Here is a 23,700-nt window from a genome sequence, read left to right on the forward strand (position 1 = left end):
TAAAACTAGATTTTGTATGGTTATTGATAAACATAAATTCAAATTCATTAAATATTCCCCCATCGTAACGGATTCTATTGAAATAATTATTTTTATTAAGTAAATATTTTGAAGGCCAATTTCACGTGTATTTTTAAAGTTTCAATAAATATTCGCAAAATCTTATGAAGATTGTCGACCTATAAAGAATTTTTTTAATATTAACTACTTGAAATGGTATAAACTTTTAAACTTTTTTACAAAAATTTTGCTTATAAACAATTTGAATATGGCGCAATTTTATATTCTTATAAATAAAGGCACTTTTGTTTTATCTTTGCATTACTACTGAATCTTATTATAGAGTTGAAACAACACTATAAGAATAGTGATTGATTGTAAAATGTTTCTAAAATAGAGATTTTATCATGAAATAAAAAATAACTATTCTATAACCCAATCAGCAAATTTAAAATTTCCGAAGATCAAAAAATCTTATACATTACTATTAGATCTAATTTTAGAACTGAAAAGTCTTTGGTCGTCGGCAAACAAAAATACTTTAAGTAATTTTAATAACAAAAAGGGCACTTTTAAGGTACAATTGCCAGAGAATTGATTCATTTAATATGATCTAGAATATTTGCGTAAGATGTTGAATTGTTTTATTCACCATAAAATATGATACTTAGATGATTCATCATAGTACTCATGCGACAAATATTGTTTAATTGAAGTATTACAGATTTTTATAGAATACAGAAAATAATGCTTATGAATAAAGTGAAGGATGATGTTTAATTTCATAATACAGTATAGAAGCATACGCTAGATTTTATCTATAAAACTTTTGTTTCGAAAAAGTAGACTTGACCTTTAAAATTTTTTTTGTCTTTAAAAGAACACTCTGAAAATCAAGAGGAACTAAAACTTACGTTTAGTTTAGAATAAGATTAATCAATTTATACGGCAAAAACATTTGTGTCTATGAAAATAATTAAAAATTCATAGGAATATCTAAACAGTAATACATAAGAAAAATAAAAATTCAATCTGATGTAATAAAATCAGGTATAATGAAGTTACACTGAGTGAATTATTAAGTAAATTTATATATGATAATTTAAAATATTTTCTGTGGTTTAGATAAATAACGTCAGCCGAATGAGTAAAAAATACACGATACGATGGTTTGACAAGCAACGATAAAATAATTATTTGGTTTCAGGAAATAGTAAATATTTATAGTGAAGATAAAAAAAAATTTTTACATTTCAATGCGGGATCTACTAGGTTGCCTTTCAATAAATTATGAATTCTTTTGGTTCTGGTGTATATCTAGGCAGATTTACAGTACGAAAAATATATTTTTATAATATTAATATCTAAAAATGCTATGTCATTTTTAATATATAATTTATTTGGGTAAAATATTCGGCTTATTAATTACTTTTCACAAGATACGCTTACAGTCTCATCTGGCAGTTCCATGACTTCCTTCGAGATTCACTCATTGGGCTCTCGAAGACCCCTTCCTGATCTTTATCAAGACCATGTCTGGCTGACATAGTTAGGCTTTCTGAGTCATTTTAAGGACTCTTGACTGTATATATGCTTCCGTTCTGGGTTCTAATCTGAGCACTTTGATATGCGTACGGTGAAAATTAGTTACTATTCCATCCAACGTCATCACATAAGGAATAATTTTTTGGCTTGGATTGTTAAATCAAAAAAAATTAATTTAAAATATGTTAGGTTATTTATAATTATATAGCTTTATGATTATATTCTTTTTTTAAATTAAATTTCGTATACAAATATATATTTATTTGGCATTTCTAATGTCTAAAGATGCAAGTATTTTTGGTGCTAATGATTGCTTCTCCTTTATTTTGCACTTCGTTTATGGGGTAATAAGAAATAAAGTGAACACCCTCAGAGGGGGGCGTATTGGTCTCAATTCTAAAAAATCAGAAGGGCAAAAAATGCTTATTAGTTAATATTATTGTAAAAACTTGTATTAAAATATAATTGTGTACATAAATATATATTTATTTATTGTTTTTAATGTCATAAGTGCTTAGTAATTTTTGTCCCCTTCCTGCTCCTCTTTTTTTGCACTTCAATTTTTGGGTTCGAAAAAAAAATCGAAGCGCTTCAAAAAAGGGGGGGTCTAATGTACCCCTCCCCCTATTTGTAATATTTTAAATTGCCGCAAAAAAGAAAGGAGGAGGTTCTAAAATATAATAATAAAAATCATATTTACATCTATAAAACTAATATTTTCGGCGAGACGTACCTCCGCTTGGGGTACGTCAGTTTCCAAAAAATTTTTGGATATTTTTATCATTTAATGAGATTATCAAAAGTGTTATAGTAAATGTGTTTTCTATAATGAGCTAATGAAATAAAAAGAATGTCTCAAAATACATCAATACGAAACAATATCTTTATTTAACTTTACTGTCATCTTTTGAGATCTAAACAAATAATAGTCATCCTGAATACTGATTAGTAGCTACTTATAGACGCTTTTTTTTCATTTTCGTTTGCTTATTTTTTTGTCTGATGTATTTATACATAAAAAATAATTTTTATAAAAGTGAAGGAAATAATTATTTTGATTATTAAAAGGTTAATAGTACCAAAAAAATATTTAAATTAAGATTGAAAATAATAATTTAAACATGAAAAAAAACTATTAAAATGTAAAAAAAATTTGATGTAAAAATGTCTAGTTGATAACTGTCAATTTGTGATTTATATTAATTATGCATATAAATATCTAAAAGTCATGACCCCAATGTTATTGAGAATAATTACGTTTTTTCTTTTTGTATATGGCGATTTATATTTACTATTCGATTATAAAGAAGATGACACTTGTGATTGTTACATAAGTCTTTCTAATAACGTAGAAATTGATGATAATTACAAAGTATTTTTGTCTCAATATAAAAATTGGTTAAAAGAGGAAGTAAGAGATTCATGTAGAGCTAATATTCTTATAAAAAAGGTTTATAAAGAAGGACTCCTTTTGGAAAGGGTGGAAAAAAAAGATTATGATCAAATCAGAAAATTAGCAGGAAATATTACCAATGAGAAAAAACGTGAAATATTTTTAAACAATGGAAATTTCCGAAAGTGTGGTTTCAACAAATTCGAATACGCAAAATTTTTTTTTGAAATAGTTTTTTATGAACCGAAAAAACATACAATTACATGGGAACATAGTGCATCATATGATTATGATCCGAAAGATGTTTTTAGTAAACTCATACTTTATAGAACTAGAAGTTTAACTATAAATGCTGGATTTTTAGAAAAATTTGTTAAAGATTTAAACTCCTCTATTTGCTCTGATACCAATAAATCGAACAGTATAACTGAAAAAAAGAACGAAGAAAAAAACCTTGAGAGCTTAGATAACACGAAAATTTTTGATGTTTTTAATAAGAAAAGTATTAAAAAAAATTAAGAGAAACTGACAAAGCTGCCGTATAAATTTTTTTTTAGTTTTACGTTTTTTTATCAATTTAAATTTAATTTTGTTTATTTTAATTTTTTAAGAGTCATAGAAGAGTTTTTTCTGCTTTTGACAAAATTGAGAGCCATGGTATGACGTTTTCTGAAATCACATGCGTCATAAATAATTTTTACATGAGAAAGATTTTTTTTATAAACATTCGATATTGTGTTGACCAATGATTTTACAAGATAGCAGGGTGTGTAAAATCAACCCCCCCCCCTGAATTATATACACTGTCCTCTTTATCAGTGAAGATTTAGCATTATCTGAGAATTTTGAGTATAGGTATGAGAAGTAGGATACTTTATTGGAAGAAAGGGCTAAAGTTGTTTAGCATGCACTCGACAGAAAACTTTAAAAAGGAGAATCGTGGATTAAAAATTGCAGCAAAATTTATTGAACTTTCGAAAAAACAAACAATTCAAACCAACTACAAAATTAAAAATTTCAAATTCAACTCTTGAGATGATTAATCAAATATTAATATTTTTTAATCGTTCAAAATTCATATTGGTGTAACTCTAGTTATCAATAATTGATCTTTGCAGATATCAAACTGTTTCTTCACAAGCTGGTCCACTTAAATATGGTTATCACAAAAAGTGTTTCAAATTTGAAATCAAAGACAGAGTTGTGTAAGAAAAATGCAATTCCGTTCAGACTCATCTACACTTTCCAACAATTTTAATTTTAAAAATTTATAGGACTATTATTTCATTAAAAATTATAAGTACTATAATTTTTACTTATTTTTGATATTAAATGCAAATTATATATCTCTATATTTAAAATTATCTATAAAAACCATAATAACTATTTTTTTGTAAGTCAGACCAACATGACTTAATAATATGTTTTTTTGTACCAAGTAAAGTAAGATGAAATTAGTGTATATAAGTATTAGATTAAAAATTTGTAAAAAAAATTGATTACATTACAACTTGTATCGAGTATTGAGGTATTATCCGGGAGTTGGCCGTTCCTCAGATAGCATTCTATGATGCTTCTCTTGGGTATCAAAGTTTGGTTGTAATTAAAGTAGTTTTATTTAATTTGCCTCCTTGGGCATCATCTTCCCTCTTCTGAGGATGCATTGATTGATACTGCTGTTCTCTAGACTCCTCTGTTCTTCTCGACATGTTTTTTTTTGTGGGGTAAAAATAAAAAGAAAATATTTATAGGAAAAATAAATTCTAGAAAATTCATTTGGAGGGAAAATTTAATAATGTGGTAAATAATACCACAAGTATATACGCTATATGTTTATTTTACTTCGTTTTTTTATGATTGAAATATAAACAACTTGAATAAATATCAATAAATTAAAAAGAAGAAATTATATGACAAATATTGATACAAATGTAGATAAAAAACAAAATTTTATTAAGTATTGTTCTTAAGTTTTATTTAAAATTTATAACGAGTTATCAATACCTTCTTTATTATTCAAAAATTCTTAGAATTCTCCAAATTTTATTTTTTGGTTAAATTAATCTTCACTAAAGATACAACTTTATTTATTAAATTTTATTTTTAACTTCAATTCAATTATATAATTTACTTTAATTGATATATAAAAGCAGATTTTCTGTTTTTAGGAAACATATAAGCATCATATTAAATTTTGATGTTTTAATAGGATACTTTTATAGTTCAATTTGGTTTGAATTGCCTTTTTGATCTAATTTTTTTTGAATGTATGTTTTAATTTTTGAACAGATTTGTTCTGTAAAACATAAAGTAGGTATGTATTCAGTTCATACACGCATCGGGAAAATGAATTTACATTTTTTATTAAAAAATAGGAAAAATAAAAAAAGACACATAACAATTTAATTGAATAATATATGAAGATAGTTTATATGTTCATTATTCGGTATTTGATAAGCCCAGAGCAACTGTAAAATGTAGTCATAGTGTTCGTCTTGGTGTATTCATGTCAAGACAGAATATCTATCTCTCTTGAAAATGACCAAAATACCACAATTTGTTTGGTATTGTGTCTCGGGATCATGAGAGTATACAAAATTGGCGGAGTTATTCAAATACTGTGCTTCATCCTTGTGATTTGACTAATGTGGCATCATATGCTCTTTTTGATAAGTGATACAATGGAACTAGGTAATAAATTTTGTTGTATTGCCTCAAGGTGAATAGCCGCATTTCTACTAGCCAGGAAGCAAGGCACGCGTTTTTCTGTCTATTAACTCGTTGAAATTATTTAAATTTATTTGGTTTTTAATAATAAAACTTACCTTTTTAACAAATTTTGTTCTTATCAATTTTGTCATTTTTTAAAAAACTGGTCCTTTCATATTTTCAATTCGGGGTTCAAACGGCCATGCATTCGAAAATAAATTGTATTGTCGGAGCTTACAAACATTTTATCTTGTAAACACTTGAAAATATGATCATGGCAACAAAAAATTGCAGAATTTACCGGGTATCACAACCCCATATATTATTTTATTATACAAAGTATTAAATATCTTTATACAACTAGATATAAAATGATATTTGTAAATATCATATCAATTTGATTTTATGTTTATAATTAGAGTGTAAAACTAACGAAGCTTCGACAGAATATTGTAGATGTATCAACTACATAAGAAAATTGCAAATTCTCAAGATTAAAAACAATTGTGCATTCAATCAAATCGCAACATAACCTTTATGTATTTGTTTTGAAAAATCACTTAAATTAATAAAGTTTCATTATTATTTTATTATTGCTTTCATATAAGATTAAATGTTTAATGCATTATTTTTAATATACAATTATTCTACTCTTTACCTTATGATGTGTAATTTAGTTAAAGATACTATAGAAATACTATGAATTGATTTTACAGTCCATTTCATTTTTATAGACACCTTGTTTCATAATTATAGACACCTTGTACCATTTTTATAGACACCTTGTTTCATAATTATAGACACCTTGTACCATTTTTATAGACACCTTGTTTCATTTTTATAGAACCCTCATTTCATTATTATAGACACCTTGTTTCATTTTTATAGACACCTTGTTATAAAATTCATTTTTATTTTTTTCATAATTTATTTATATAGTTGAATCGTAAAGAAAAGATAACGATATAGATATAAACATCATTATTTACATGGCAAACTATGAAAACATCTTAGAAGTTTTTAATTAAAATTTTTAATATTAATTCAGAAAAAAAATCGCTAAATTCTCCATATGAGAAAAGTAACCATCCATGACGAATACTTCTGTGTTCAACACGTCCTCAATACAATCAATTAACAAAGGAGTGGTTGTTGGTCTAGGTCTCTGTTTTACTCGGGACTTGAAACTGTTTTAAAACTCCTCGATAGGGTTTAGTTGTAGAGAATATGGAGGGAGAAGTTTTAGACTGTATCCTTTGTTTCTAAATGCAGCAGCTACTTCGGATGTTCTGTGTATAGATGTGTTATCCAATATTATAAATCTGTTTTCCTCTTGCTCACAAATAGGTAAATTATTGTCATTGAATTGGCAAAATCTGTAGATTTAAAATTCCGACTTTAGTTTTATGCGCATATAATTCAATAACGCTTATAGCACACATTAAAGAAACATTAGTCCCTTTCGAATTCAGGACCGTTACACAACACTTAGTATTTCTTAATGAATAACCAAAAGTATTGTTAAGGTGCAGATTTAAACCAGTTTCATCGAGAAATATTAAATTATAATTCGATATGATATCTATTACTCTCGCATATTGACACCTTAACAGCTTGTTCTGAGGACTGTTTCTACATAGTGGATGCAAAGTCAGGGTTTAGAACTATACCCTATTTTTTTAACAAGTCTGCAAACAGTTGACTTAGAGTAATGTCCCGTGGAATTTAAATTTTGCAATTTATCGGATAAATTATATAGACCCAGACAAGGATTACGGGCCATTTCCGTTGCAATAATATTTGAAACCATAGAAATATCTTTCAAAGATTCACTCTTTTTTTGTTCTGCCGTTTTAAAAGTTTTAAGGTTGGTAAATTCTCCTGTAAAATATCTTTTATATAGGCGTTTGACGCTAGACTAACTGAGATTTAAAGCAACTTCTATATCAATAAGTTTCATACCAGGTCGAGTAACGAAGGAAAATTTTCGATTATCGACCTGGTAATCAACTTCCTGGTTTTTCTTGGGGTAGAAAACTGCGTTTCATCTTCTATCTCAGCAAATGATCTTTTTTACGATATTCCTTAAGTTTATCTCTGACATTTAGGTTTCTCATATTTAAAGGTTTAAAAATTTTAAAGAAAGTAAAATAAATTTTAGAACAAGGTGTCTATAAAAATGAAACAATGTGTCTATAATAATGAAATGAGGGTTCTATAAAAATGAAACAAGGTGTCTATAAAAATGGTACAAGGAGTCTATAAAAATGAAACAATGTGTCTATAATAATGAAATGAGGGTTCTATAAAAATGAAACAAGGTGTCTATAAAAATGGTACAAGGTGTCTATAATTATGAAACAAGGTGTCTATAAAAATGGTACAAGGTGTCTATAATTATGAAACAAGGTGTCTATAAAAATGAAATGGACTGTATTTATAGATTGTAAAGATGAAGTGTTTGTATATTGTTAATTGGTACTACAATCGAAGCTGGTAAAATGTCTGACTTCCAAATTTTTCTTTCTCAAAGAAAGTTTATCACACACAAAAAAAACATGTGATATGCTGTTGTATTGTCATTGATATTATTTTATATAATGATCAACTTATGGTTTCAGTGGACATGAAACGAATATAAAAAATCAAAAGGCAAGCTTGTGAAATTTAAGATGAAGACGTTAGGAAATAATTTCTATCAATGTAAAATGTTGCAAAGCGGGGTTTAATTTATTAGTGTACAGTAATTTTTTTTGACATATTCGCTTGTAAAAAACAAGAAAACTCTTAATTGGGCACACACATGTATGTATATATTCAAGAAAAAGCATTCAAAGTAATTACATAAATCAAATTATAAATATCTGTAAAAACCTTTTGATTCCTTAGAAAAAAATGTTTGGAACTTCTTAATCGTTCAAATATTGATTTTAAAATAAATATTGAACACAAGAAACCAGATAAATTAAACAAACAGAATTTATCAAAGACAACATAAATTTACCCGTAAATATGTTAGAAAAAATCGCGAGCTTCGACAGAAGCTATTTGATATATATAATACGGATTAAACTAAAAATTAAAATAGACCATAAGCCTCATAATGCAGATAAACACTATTAAAATACGAATAAAAAACTGTGTATATTATAAGAAAACAGATTTAAAGAATAGATGCCTTAGCTGGGCATGATCACAATACTATCAAAAAAAAATTACATACAAATGTCAAATTTAGATTAGTCTTAAACTAAATAGTTATGATGACTGTAATTTGTGAAGTAAAGATAACAACGAAAAAGACAAATTCAAAAATTAAATCAAGTATATTTATGAATCTCTATCGAATTAAAATTCTGAATAACATGGTGACAATAATTTTTCGTTTTGATCTTATTTACGCTTTCAAAATAAAGTTATTATTTTTAAAGGTGGGACAATATTATTATTTCGAAAATATAATATTTTACATATTAATTTGTTATATTTAGTTAATTACATATAATTTTACAGAAATAACCGTTAACTAAATATAATTTCTATCTTGTTACGTTAAAATTAAAATAAAAAGTAATTAAATAAATATTGATATATCAAATTGTACTAATTTTATTCATAAATAAAAAAATTTATCAGATGATTATATTAATTCGTAATAAAATTGTGAAACCAATGTTTAGGGAAGGAAAAAGCAATATGCTATAAATAAAAAATCTTGGCTTTAACTAATTTTTCTTAAAAAGAAACTAACAGCAGGCAGAACCTTTTATGTTTTCTTAATCATATAATTTGCAGCACAACGACAATATCAAAGGTATTTATACAAACTTAATTCAATTATATACATAAGATATTTTAAAATTTAAAAAACCATTATTTTTAACAATGCTTCATGTTATAAACTTAGACCATTACATCGTATCGTCAAATAAAGTAGTAAAAAATATATAGGGAGAACTTGTCTTGCAGTTATTATATACTGTAGTATTTGAAAATATGCAGAAAGTAATAAAATTTTAAGTATACTGATATAAATCACTAAAATTCAAGTTTGAAGGCCAACAAACTTTGATACTGGCAGTTGTCTCCAAAATTTATGTAAAACAATCTTGTGAACTTTTGTGTTTGAATTGATGTAGCTTGTATTTGAATTTCTTTTTTTGTCATTGTTAATTTCAGAAACTACTTCTAAGCGTGTCTTTAAAGTTGATGATCGCTAGAAGTTATTGATTTTTTAAAATAAATAATATTCTTTCTAAAATGTATTTTCTGTTTTATATTGTTTTAGTTTGTAAATTAATACAATATTGTATGACTTATATATTCAAATTTAATACTAAATCAAAAATTATAATATTTGATGCAATACATAAGTAAATGCTTCGCTCATTATGTAATAAGATTTTTATGATATAATATGTTCAATGTTGTTTTTACGCTAAAATTATGGAATTTATATATAGAATAAATGTAAAAGCCAATGTATTTAAGTTTATGATTTATTCATTGAAAATTATATGACATATATACAAATGAGCACTTGATCTATATAATATCATAAACAAAAAGTTATTCTGTTAGAATTTGTTTTTTCTATGCTTTTCTGTAAATAATGTCAATATACTCGTAGTGATTAAAAACCAGAAAAATGTTTGAAAATAAACAAGAATAATAATTTCGCTCCAACATGCTTTTATTCAACAACCATAATATACAAGTGTTACATTTCATTTAGATTAAAAAAGACGATGAAAGAGGTATAGAATAAAATCTCGAAAAAAAATAAAAAGGTAAAATCTTTCAGTTTAAAGATTATATTTTGTAGATATGTCGTATCGATTTTTAAATCTATCCTCTTAGTCATCTTTTATAAGCAATTTATAATTAACAAGAAGTACACGTATTAATATGTGCGTTTTAAAGAACCGTGTGTATTATATTTAGCTCAAAATATTAATTTATTTCATTTTCTAGAAAAACAAATTATACTTTTATTAGAATATATAAATTTTTTGTTGGTATTAAAACTTATTTTATTGTACTTGTCATCTCAAATGCACGTATATTACATAGAAAGTAAATCCTTGATTCTTTAATAGAAAAGTTAATAATATTAACTAGAATAAAGTCAAATAGCTTCGACACTAAAATTAAAATCATATTCAAAGATCAAAATTGTTTTTGAACGATGAAAAAGGTTTTTTTTTGTATTTTTATGCTTAACGTAGAATAGTGCATTTATTTATAGTTTATATGTAATCAGAATTAATATTTGACGTATAAATTGATCAACTGAGAGTTAGAAAAATGTTAATTGTCTATGACTGATAATTTTCATTTTATAGCATAATTATTACTTAACACAATATTTGATATGTAAGTTGGCTTTCAAATACACTAACATTCCTAACATATTAAAAAATCTAAAGAAATTCTCATTTATTAGTAACATTTATTGAATTAAATATACTATAAATATGGTTTTTTATGACAAAAATCATAAATTTGAAAACACGTCAAAGTCGTGTATATTATAATTTATCATATAAAAAACGAATTCCCTGGACCCTTATGATTTGTAAAATATTTTTATGTTTTCTTTTTGCTTGCAGTAAAGTAACCATCTTTGTAAATCACAAAGAAAATAATGTTTGTGATGGATACGTTGGATTTTCAAAGGAAATTGATGACTACGATGAAGTCAAAATTTTTCTCTCCAACGAGATTAATATTCTATTTAAAAAAATTGACAATAAACAATACATTGCAGATATTGTAACACTAGTAAACGAATCAAGTTTGCCTCTGCTTCCCATAAACAGTGAAGAATATGAAGAACTTCGAAGTTTAGGTTCAAACATACAAGACAGCGAACTGCGTGATCATTTTAATGATAGTGTAAAGTATTTTAAATGTAGTTTTAATTGTAATGATTACAGACACTGCGTTTTAGAATACATTTTATATAAAGAAGAAACCAATACTGTTTCGTGGGCACACAGCATAATATTGTATCTTGAAGAGGATTTTATTTATGGAAATGCGTACTGGCAAAGAAAATGTGATTTAAAAATCAATGTATCAAGGTTGGATACAATTATTGGATATTTAAACAATAAATGCCAATTAGAAAGTCCTAACATTTTAAGTGAAATAAGGAATGAAAGAATGAGGGGAAAAATATTGTCACGTAATAGGTTAAAAAAATCTTCAGCTAACGGATCCTGGGAAAATATGACACCAGTTTTGGGTACCGATCCTAGTAATGAAAATCGCCAAAATATATTAGAACGTGAAATTAATGATCATGATAATAATATAACAGTTTTAAAAAAATCAAATATTAATACTAAAACTGAAGATGATGATGAAAATGATCCTTACGCAAAATATATAGTACATTGTGGCTTGAATAACAAAACTTCTTATAAACGGCCTATAAACTCGTTGAAATATTATGATTACGCTATCTTTTTTATACCAGCTGCTATATCATTGGGTATTTTTTTTTATAATAATAAATAATATAAAGTCTTATGTTTGCTTTTACAAAAATGTAATTTTTTTATTTTTGTAATAAATGTGATCTCCATATAACTTCGCTGATTTGTAGTTTTTTTACGACGTATAGACATGAAAAATGTATTTTTAGATAAAAAAGATAAAACACATTTGTAATTATTTTTGTATAGAGATATATTTTGATTAAGTAATTACAAGTAAGATTTTGATAGGGTCTTGCAGTTTGATTTAGAAAAATGTTTGCTTCACTGTTATGCCTTCACAGATTTTTTTTCTTTGATAGTCTCAAAACCTATATAAATAGGTACATTCTGTATTCTTTAATAATTTTGCATTTATTACTTGTGTTTTTTCATATACTTTTATATTTTGGAATGTGCAAACAAATGAGATTATCTAATTCTTAGTATAAAGATATTTTTGTTTATATTTAAATTTTTACATTGTATTTAATCAGCTATGATTTGTTTCATCATTTCCAACGTCATAACATATAAAAATACAATTTTTCGAAAAATTGTACTGTTACAATAAATTTCTCACCAAAATAATTATTTTTTGCCGTTGGCGTCATTCTAATTAATAATTAAAGATTATATTGCCTTATTTTTGTATTGTTTATTATTTTCGATATTTATTTTGTTGTCGACATCTAATTTCATCTATAAAAGCATCCCATCTATGCGCTTACTACAATGGTTTTGTTCTAATACACTATCATATATGCACATGACATATTCTGAAATCATATACTTTTGTTTATGGTTCATTATTATAAAAATAATATTATAATGGACTGATGAACAGAAACGTTTTTATTGATAAAACATAATTTAAACATAAAACTAGCATCAACGATAAACATGCAATGAATTTTTTTGTCAAAATAATAACTTTAAATAAATGGGGAAAAAATAAATTTATTATACATTATACGTCGGAAATGAAGTTTAGTATGAAAGAACACATTATATACATGTTTTATTATAGTTTTTAAAAAAAATGTGAATGTCTTCCACGTGAAATAAAAACTAAATGGTCCTTTCTTGTAAAGGTAAAGGTCCTTTCCTTACGTTTGGAATGCATAACAGATAGTCGTTCATACCAAAATTCGCAATATTGTACTAAATTAGAACTAATTTAAATTACTTTATTATCAACAAGTTCTTGAACATTTTTTATTACTTTGGCTTCAGTATAATTTTTATCTTTTTCATCTTTCTTAAGTTCAGAAAAATATGCGAGAAATTCAAAATCTGTTTATTGTTTTTGGTAAAAAGGAGACAACAGTATCGAATTCAAATTTTTATAGCAGTGAATCGTTTCATGTACGCCTCCTAGTTTTTTACATTACCGAAATTCTCTTTATCGACTGAGTTATACAAGTCTACCATATAAATAATATTATTTTGTAAAAATCTTGTTAATTAGACCAGTAAGATCTCTATATAGCTATATATATTTTCTTTATATGTGTCGACAAAAGTGACGTATGCGTGCTGGTAAAAATGTTCCAGCACGCTTATAGAATTAATGTTAGTTTTTTTAAATGTTTTATGTTAGTCGTTTTTGTTTGTAATTGGTTCGCTGTAAAGTGTTCGTTTGAGTTTCTTTTCATAGATTCGTATCTACGACATAATTTTGCTATTTATAGTTGTAATTCACGAACTACTTTATATGTTTCATAATGGACCATTGGCCTTTTCTAAATATTGGCGTGCTTTGAAACTGTTTGACATTTCCTTATTGAATGTTCACTCTGAAAACCTGTGGTTATACCACAAAAAACTATTACATTATATTTTACCCCACCGTCTATAATTGATTTATTAAGCTATATTGACAATATGACCACAAAATGAGATCAAATGCTATCGCATTATTACATGATATGGCGCAATGAGGCATTGCGATGCATACACCTGCAGTTATAGAAGACGTATGGTGTATTACAACATAGATGAATTAAAATTCAGTCGGTCCAAAAATCTGTAGCTAATGAGTATACTGAGATACGAATTGAAAATAGGATACATTCATGTATTAAAATAATGTATAACAAGGCCTATATACTAATTGTGGACAAGTTGAAGAAAGAAGAGATCGTTTTTGAAGTTGGAATCACAAGCTAACAACCTTCTTGCGGTAGAAAAAGAAAAGAAATATAAATACGAGTCGCTTGCAAACCTGTGGCTTCTATCTATAGTATCAGACAAAAAGTATTTTTTATATGATTACTTTTTATAGAATAGTGCTAATTTTCACCGCGCGCATAAAAGGTTCTGTTATAACCCAAACTGAAGAATATATACAAACAAGAGTCTAAAAATGACAGCAAAAAGCTATCTATGTCAGCTGGACATTATCTTGAACCTGATCAGGAAGGTGTATTTGAGAGTCCAATGCTTGGATTTCAGAAAGGGTTGCATGCGTATCATGTGAAAAGTAATTGGTAAATAAAATATTTATTATACCAATAAAGTGTTTTATAGCTGTATTAGCATAAACGATCTCCGAATATGCATGATGATTAGTCGAAGGAGTTGTTTTTAAACAGTTTTTTTTCAGTAACTATACGCAGTTTGGGATACATAGGCCTCCAATAAATATCGCTAAGGTTCTATTATGAAAAAAAATAGCATATTTATAAAAAAAACTTTATCTTGTTTCTTGTTAAATCTATTTTTCATGTATCAAAATCTTGTTTGATCAAATGTATATTTTGTATATAAAAACTAATAGTGCCACGTGTGAGATCTTTGAAAGAAAAATGGCTTTATAAGTACCTAATGTTTCTTAAGGTACGAAAATTTGAATAAAGTGTTCCATAAATAATATATAAAGGATATTTTTGTATATCATTGGCTTTAATAATATAAATCCGCTTACATATGATTATGTTATAAATTATATTTTGATATAAACATGTGTATTTAACTAAAGCCAAAGTCTACAACTAAATGACGGTTTATCGAATACAGTATCAATCATACTAAAAAATAGATAAAACTTAGCCAATAGATTAAATTTATTGAACAACAGAGTTACTTATTTTTAAGAACGTATTTATGATGATAAGTTGAATTATTTACAATTTAATTTAGTTTTAAATATCGAAATTAGTTTGATCCTCAATGTTTCATAAGTTATTTTTTTGTTTACTTTCTACTATCTGTGAATTAACTTTATTAATACATCACAGAGAATCTAATCTTTGTGATTTATACATTGTATTTTCAACAGAAGATGTTCAGTTTGATGAAATGAGATGTTTTCTTACTAATGATATGGATTTGCTGAGTAAAAAAATTGAATACAGACATCATCTTGAAGATATTATAATATTAGTTGCAAAATTCGAATTGCCTATGATCGATCTGAAAAAAGAAAATTATAGAAAATTACGAGAACTGAGTTCTGAAATTCAAAACATCGAAATCCGTAATAATTTTATAAATAGTGTGACATATTATACATGTAGTATTGATTTACAGGAGTACAAAATTTGTGTATTTGAGTTCATTTTGTATAAAGAAGAAGACAAAACTGTCTCGTGGGCATACAGCCAAGAAATAATTTTAAACGAAATTATAAATTCTCGTAAAGTCCGCTGCGAGAGAAAATGTGATTTGAAAATTGAAGTATCGAATTTAGATACAATTTTTGCATATTTATACAATAAATGTATATCGGGGGTGAAAGATACCACAGTACCCCACATTTGAGGGTGTTTACTTTATTTTTTCGAACCCCAAAAACGAAGTGCAAAATAAAGGAGGAGCAGGAAGGGGACAAAAATTACTAAGCACTTATGATATTAAAAATAACAAATAAATATATATTTATGTACAGAATCATATTTTAATACAAGTTTTTACACTTATATAAATTAACAAGCATTTTTTACCCTTCTGATTTATTAGAATTGGGGACCAACACGCCCCCCTCCAAGGGTGTTCACTTTATTTTTTCGAACCCCCAAAACAAAGTGCAAAATAAAGGAGAAGCAATCATTAGCACTCAAAGTACTTGCATCTTTAAACAGTAAAAATACCAAATAATTATATATTTGTATACGAAATTTAATTTAAAAAAAGAATATAATCATAAAACTATATAATTCTAAATAACTTAACATATTTTAAATTAAATTTTTTGATTTAACAATCTGTATTGATCGTTGAACATTTATTTAAATTTTCTTATATAAATAATATTTATAATTTTAATTGTTGGTTTATTATAAAAGTAGATTTTTGAAGAAAATCTACTTTTATAATAAACCAACAATTAAAAAAAAATGGAAAAAATAAGAAGGGCAAAAAAGATACAACACAATAAATGATTATTATAACTAAATTTAAGATTAAATTTTGAATAAAAGCATGTATTTATTTGTTATTTTTAATATCATAAGTGCTTAGTAATTTTTGTCCCCTTCCTGCTCCTCCTTTATTTTGCACTTCGTTTTTGGGGTTCGAAAAAATAAAGTAAACACCCTCAAATGTGGGGTACTGTGGTACCTCGCCTCCGTTTATCGGCTTGTCCTAACATTTTTACAGAAATAAGAAATGAAAAGAACTTGCAAAGGCTTAGGTCAATCAATAGTTCAGAAAACGTGTATATTAATAGAGACAATCTGAATAAGATTAAAAAAGCAGACAAATCTATTTGTAGTTTTGTCATTAAAAATTATGACAAAAAAATTAAATTTGATGTATCAGATTTGAATCAGCATTTTTTAAAACAAAGTAAAATAGATATAAATGGTTAAGTTGATGAAAAAAAATAAAAACAAATTCGAAATAAAGCCATTTTCAAATTTAAAAATCGACAATAATAATCCTAAGAAACAAATTAATAGCTCTCTAAAATATTATCACTATGTATCATCGTTCTATCTATAGTTGTATCGGCGGGGTTTTACTTGAAATATAAATGTTGATGCATATTATAAATTTTTTGTAAATATAAGCCTTCTATAACTCAAGTATAATTATAGCAAATGTTTATTTGATTGCTTTTAATTTGATTTTTAACTAATTTATTGAGTTAATTTTCTTGCCGCAGTTAGATATACGTAGCAATAGCGGTCCCGATATCGCTCATGGGATTCGGCTCGTCTCGGACTTTAGTTTCTGTGGACCTATCATGTTTCTCAACTTTGACACTTTACTTCTTTATAGTGATGATATTGAGTAATGTGCTTACAGCTCTAGGCACTTCTTTCTCTCCTGTATCCTCTTGGTCATATCCTTGTCGTCGTTCCAAAGAAATATACCCTAAAATCTATTTTAGCACAATATACTAAATCTACGCTAAGATATAGATGTCTTTTAAGTTTTCTGATTTACTTTCTGTGATATTTAATCGCCACATCATCCCATGTCATTACATTAGAAACTATTATTGTGTGGGATTAATGTATTGGTTTCATTTTATTTGCAAGAAGGTAATACTTTTTAGTTTTTCAATCATGACAATAGTAAGTAAACCCAAGTTAATTATATCACTTCAACTATTAAAAATTCTTTCTTCTTCGTGTCAAACACAAAAACATTAGGCTTATTTTGAATTTCTTTTTATTAGAGAATAAATTCGTATTCACTCTTATTTTACACGATCAATTTGCTCTCTTGTATTGAGTATCCACGTATTTTTTTTGTCTTCTTAGCCTCTTGTTTGATACATAGTAAGAGAGGATGCATTTAATTCCCTCGTTGTGTCTTTTAATATAATCAAAATCAAACATTTGATCACGCTTGAGAGCTAAATGTTGACGCTTTACTTTGAGATCCACAATGAAGACATTGTCTTTCCTGTCCACAGAAAATATTTCTAAACTGTGGGAAGCAGTTACTTGCTTCATTTAGCCTAATTGTTTCCTTTGACCAGCCAGGTAGAAGATTCCATAATGCATACTAATTCATTGCCTCTAGTTTTAGACAGCTTTACATAGTGATTTAGGTTAATTTTGTCTTAAATCGCTTCTTTCTAAATATCTATTAGCATTGCGCCGTTTTTTCTATTACAAAGTGGTACCTAATACTTAGATGCTCGTTGATTATAAACAATATTGATTTGCCTTCGCATCTTCTTTAGTTTTGCCGCCATTCAGAGTGAGCAACTTCAGGGCATATCTAATATTTATTTTAAAATAAGAAGCATAATTTCGCTCTATCATCGTTACTAAATAAGTTCTTCTCGGTTCTGATTTAGTACGGTATGACCTTTTCTTGCAAAACTGGTTGTAGATGGACCTGGTAATTAATAAGTACCTATCATATATCAAAATCGATACTTTATAAATCTTTTGGTTAAAATTTTAGTAATCACACTATTTAGTTTATTTTTGAAATTACTTTCTCATATATAGATCAAATCATATTCCTACTATTTAATTGGGGATATTACAGTTTTTAAACGCCCTGTAAGATATCACCTCACACTTTTTAAAGTCACTCTATAAAAGCACTAGAGTCATCTTCTGTTGCTCCAGGTCTTTATTATAATGAGCTTAAAGTAACTACCGCATCTTCTCTACAACGTTATATTTGTTTTAAACATATTTCTGTTCATTTCTTAGCCTATAGCCAAGAAGCCATTATAAATTTCCTTATTAATCAGTTTTAAAACAACATTTTTTTCCCTGTGGAGCTTTAAATCATTAAAGAAAATATATGTTCGTTACATAATTCTTTCGTGAGTCTGTATTCATACTTTTGAATAAGTTGAAATCAGTTATCACCCCAGTCTATCTATACATTGTACAAACATACGGGAACAAGAATTCTCATTGTAATGCACCCCCCTTTCTATCTTTAAATCAGTTTCTTGTAAATTATAATAACATACTTTATATTTTTTTTACGATAGTTTAATTAAAAAACGTGTTGTTTTAAGAGATTGTATAATTATTATAAGTTACGCTATAGCTTTAAAATGGGTTTAAATGTTAAAAAAAAATATTTTGTGTAAAAGGCACAATATGATATAATCTACATAAATTAAACGATGAATTTATTTTTTTTTTTTTTGAAGCATTGCTTTGTCCGAATTAACGATAGAAATAATATTTCTACTTCTTAGATTCTTTGAGACATCAAATGTTACATTAAAGGTTGCAATGTTATAGTTTTTAGAGTTAAAAGATTTTAATCCTATATGTTTGTAGACCGAAGAACCTTTCCACGCGATATTTACCACGTTGTAATGTTTTTAATATACTTAGGAGGGTCGATGATTTTAAGTTACTTTGGCAACTGTTTGTTCTTTCCGCCATTTCACTAATTATGATGGTATTTAGTTTTTATTTGGATTATTTATAACAAATATTTTCATAAAATTTCGAATTTTTATAAATATGATAAAAATTGACATTTTTGAAATATAGCCTGCAACAAACGATGGAGGCATTCTGCATTAAAAATAAAGAAATTAAAAAAATATGACGTTCCTTATTTTACATAATGAAATTCATCCATTTTAATGTGTAATATGTCATATGTCATCATTTTTACTTGTTATTCTGTGTAATTCATCTCATACAAATTATTTTTTTGGGCTGAACATGTAAAAAGTTTTAAATTTTAATATTATATTTAGTATTTAAATGTTTGAGTATAGAATGTGACTTTGTAAATGACTATATTGTGTATTATGGATAGATAAGATTTAATCAATAATATTGAAAGGCTCTTTTTGATTTTCATAATTTTACGACATACACTAAACCCTTATTTATAAAAAAATTTGGATCTAGTTTGCTACGCGCTTGGAGCCAAACCTAGTTTGTTATAAGCCCGGAATGAAAAATAACAGCTTTTAAAGAGAAAAGAACTTTTATAGCATGATAATAAAAAAGCAACAATGTAAAAAGACAGGCTTCATTTAGAATTATTTTTATTTTAGCTTATGGCTAGTAAAGCTAGCATTTTAAAACGCAGTTCCTTAAACGTGCCTCTGAACACCAGTTCAGCTATAAGACTAGGAAGTTGCGCTTTTTAAACACCATACATTTTTTTTCGCCATAAGCTTCATCTTATTTAAGAATGACTCGATGTTCTAAGTATTTCCTCCAGTTATCGGATCAACGAAATTTGTCTTGTGGTTTATAACCAGATGACGGAACCCGAGCTCTCTTTCGATATTCGCATTTGATCTTCAGCCATCTGAGTGGATTATTGTGCCAGGTCTAATAACCTAGCAATGATCGGAAGTAAAACACCAGCTGATCGATTTGTTACAATCTCCATATAGCACTTCGCAGGAGAGAAAGAGGTGTCTGCGATCCCCAAAACCCACACATCACTAGATGGTGCTCTGCCATGATGATATTTGATCTTGTGGACGAACTGGCTTTCGTCGATCTGGCAAATAATACCTGGACCTCCCAATCTCATAGGATCAGCCTTAAAGTATGCTTTAAGGATAGTCCTCAGCTTGTTTATAACCGCCACGATGCTGTTTCTTCTGAATATATGTTCTAAAATAATCTCTTTAATCTGTTTTCCTTCGCTCCAAAGCATAATCATAGCGAAGATCTCTGACAATAGCAATAAAAATCCCCCAAAGGATCCAGTTCTAATGCTCTTTGTGCTCCTGTAGAGCCTGCACACTTTTTTATCGCAAGTCCAGCAAATAAGGTCTGGGCCCTTCTTCGATTGCCCAATCATTCCAGATAAACACTCAGAACAGGACAACTGGTCTGAAAAGGGTTTGTTCTCGCAGAACATAAATCATCTTTAAAGGTGGCATTCTACGGATTTGTACGTAAATTTAAAACTGCGCAACAACCGAATTCATTGGGGTAACATTTTCTTAAAATAGTTTGTTATGCGCCCTATTGGTAGTATAACAAACTAGGTCCAGAATTTTTTAATTTAAAGAAAGTACAAATTTTTTCTAATAAATTGATGTTGAAAATTTTCATCACTTGTATAAACACAATATAAAAATGAGTTTAAGAAATTTATGAGTTTTTTTTGTTTGCAATTCTCTAAATATTAAGATTTATGATTATAGTAATTTTTACTTCAACTATTAGTATTGCGTTCTTATATTCTAAAAAAGAACTTAAATCTATTTTAACTTTAGATATAGTTTGTTTTAATTGTTTTTTAGTTTTATTCTATAATATTTGTTCGCAAATATTCCTTGATTGGTATTCTTAAATTGCTTTTACAATGATTTAATGCTTTAAATTTTTTAATTGTTCATATTCAATCATCTATTCTACTATATATATAAATACAATAAAAAACTAACTTATTTTTAATCCTCTCTTTTATGAATTAAAAGACTATAAAAAATGTAAATCGACTTAAAAGCGTTAAAAAACTCTTGCATGTGTTTATAATGTATTTTATGGTTCGCTAATTAAATTCGTTTAAAGAATTTAATAATATATAAGTGCTTAACATAATTGGGGTTTAATATTATTACTGATTATAACATCCCCCCTCCAGACGGTTAGTCTCCTTCAACATACTTTAAATCCCCTACACCCTTAAGATCATAATGCCTTTTTTTCACCAACCTTCCATTCTCTAATCTCACTATATATGAATCTCCTGGACATAGCTCAATCACTCTTCCCATGTCTAAAAATCGACCCTTACTATACTTACTACATCCCTTTAAATTCTCATTCTTGGCAACCCTAACTATCTGGTTCCTTTTGAACTTTTCTCTAAACCAACTTTTAAACTGTTGCGCATACTTTCCCTCTGGACTATTCTCCATACTAACATTTCCTGTATTATCGGTTAAAGCTTCTACTGGCGTGCACTTAATACCAGCATGAAAACTTAAATTATATTTCTCAATAGCTTCATAAACCTTGTTCTCGAATTTTTCTTTTTGGCTCTTTAAAATACTATCTCTTACAGTTCTAATAACTCTTTCTACTCTTCCATTACTTCTGTGCGACTCAACGCTGACCTTTCTATGACTAATATCTAAATTTCTACATAGCTCGGTAACTTTTTCGTTGCAAAACTCTTTACCATTATCCGTAATGATTTCCTCTGGTTTTCTACCCTGTTTACACAAATCCTTGATAAATTCGGCAATTCCAGATGCGTGCTTGCTCTTCAATACTCTGCCCCATAATCTCCTTGTAAAGTAATCAACTGCCAAAACAATAAACGCTTTCTCATCCCTAAATTCTATTAAATCTAAGCCAACCTTCTCTAAATATCTTGTCGTGTTCACTAAATCAGTACCGCCACTCGTTTTTCTATTAAAAATCTGACAAGTCTCGCAATTCTTAAGGACCTTTTCGATCTGATCCTTAATTCCTGGCCAATAATACTGTTTCCTCAACTCATAATATACCGTTGTTCTGCTTCTGTGGCTCAAATTTACATGACAATCCATTATTAATCTCTCTCTGTCTTGTTCCAAAGGCATCTCGCCTTCTCTACCACTATCAAATACCCAGTATTCTTTACCTTCTACAATTTTTACATGCTTATTTCTTTTCCCTTCTTTTTGTCTATCACGGCGTGTTTCATTTCTCTTTTTCTTTGCATCTTTTTCTTTTGTATATACCCTACTTAGCGCATCGGCTACGACCATATTTTCTGGAGTTCTATATTCTATCACGAAATCAAATTCCTGAATCTTCTCGACCCATCTATTAATTCTAGCATTCTTAAAGTCGGGCTTGTTTCTTATTTCGCCCAACGCTTTATGATCAGTTTCTATTCTAAATTTCCTACCTCTTAATTCATATTCAAACTTTTTAACGCCCCAAAAAACTGCGTACATTTCTTTTTCTGATATACCATAATTAACTTCCGTAACGGTAAACTTCTTAGACGCCCACTGTACTGGCACCCATTCTCCTTGATTATTTTTCTGTAACAGTACTGCGCCCATGCCTACATTACTAGCGTCAGTCCTCAACAAAAATTCTTTATCATAGTCTGCTATTTGCAGCTTTCCTAGGCCTTTCAATACTTCTTTTAAATTATTAAACTCGTTTTTCATATCATCCGTCCACTTCCAATTATCATTCTTCCCTTTTAAACTATCTGTCAACCTAACTGTCAATCCAGCGTAATTCTTAATAAAATCTCTGAACCAACCCGTCATTCCTAAAAATCTTCTTACATCTGACACGCATGTTGGTATCGGAAACTCTAGGGCTTCATTTTTCTTTATCTCTGACGGTATTATATCTTCTCCATTTAAAGTGACTCCCAATAATTTAACTTCCCGTTGACAAAACTGAACTTTATTTGCATTCAGCTTCAAATTGTTTTCCTTCAGTCTATTTAATACCCTTTTCACTAATTGCTCGTGTTCTCCTATCGTTCGGCTGTACAACACAATATCGTCCATATACACCTCTACTCCTTTGCCTTTCATATCTCTAAAAATCCTATCCATAATTCTCTGCAATATCTGCGGGCTATTCTTATATCCCATAACCATAGAGTTCCATTCATAAACCTTGCCATTAAAATCAAACGCCGTCTTATGTTTATCCTCCTCCTCTATCTCAATACTATAGAAGGCCTCTT

The 23,700-nt window shown here is 27.7% G+C and overlaps 3 protein-coding genes across 3 annotated transcripts; all 3 read left to right on the forward strand.

Annotated features, from left to right (window-relative positions):
- Nucleotides 1-2,782: 2,782 nt before the first annotated feature.
- Nucleotides 2,783-3,457, forward strand: VNE69_03004 (putative SP-containing protein; the record flags this gene model as incomplete). The annotated part of the gene is made up of 1 exon (XM_065472856.1): nucleotides 2,783-3,457. One exon carries the CDS (start codon nucleotides 2,783-2,785, stop codon nucleotides 3,455-3,457), a length of 675 nt encoding a protein of 224 aa, XP_065328928.1.
- Nucleotides 3,458-11,218: 7,761 nt separating this feature from the next.
- On the forward strand, nucleotides 11,219-12,172 carry VNE69_03005 (putative SP-containing membrane protein; the record flags this gene model as incomplete). Its single annotated transcript, XM_065472857.1, has 1 exon — nucleotides 11,219-12,172. One exon carries the CDS (start codon nucleotides 11,219-11,221, stop codon nucleotides 12,170-12,172), a length of 954 nt encoding a protein of 317 aa, XP_065328929.1.
- A 3,131-nt stretch (nucleotides 12,173-15,303) lies between these two features.
- VNE69_03006 (uncharacterized protein) lies at nucleotides 15,304-16,943 on the forward strand (the record flags this gene model as incomplete). The annotated part of the gene is made up of 2 exons (XM_065472858.1): nucleotides 15,304-15,810; nucleotides 16,749-16,943. The coding sequence occupies 2 exons, from the start codon at nucleotides 15,304-15,306 to the stop codon at nucleotides 16,941-16,943; spliced, it is 702 nt and encodes a 233-aa protein (XP_065328930.1).
- Between the last annotated feature and the right edge of the window lie 6,757 nt (nucleotides 16,944-23,700).

Source organism: Vairimorpha necatrix, chromosome 3 (genome assembly GCF_036630325.1).
Source record: "Vairimorpha necatrix chromosome 3, complete sequence".
Lineage (NCBI taxonomy): Eukaryota > Fungi > Microsporidia > Nosematidae > Vairimorpha > Vairimorpha necatrix.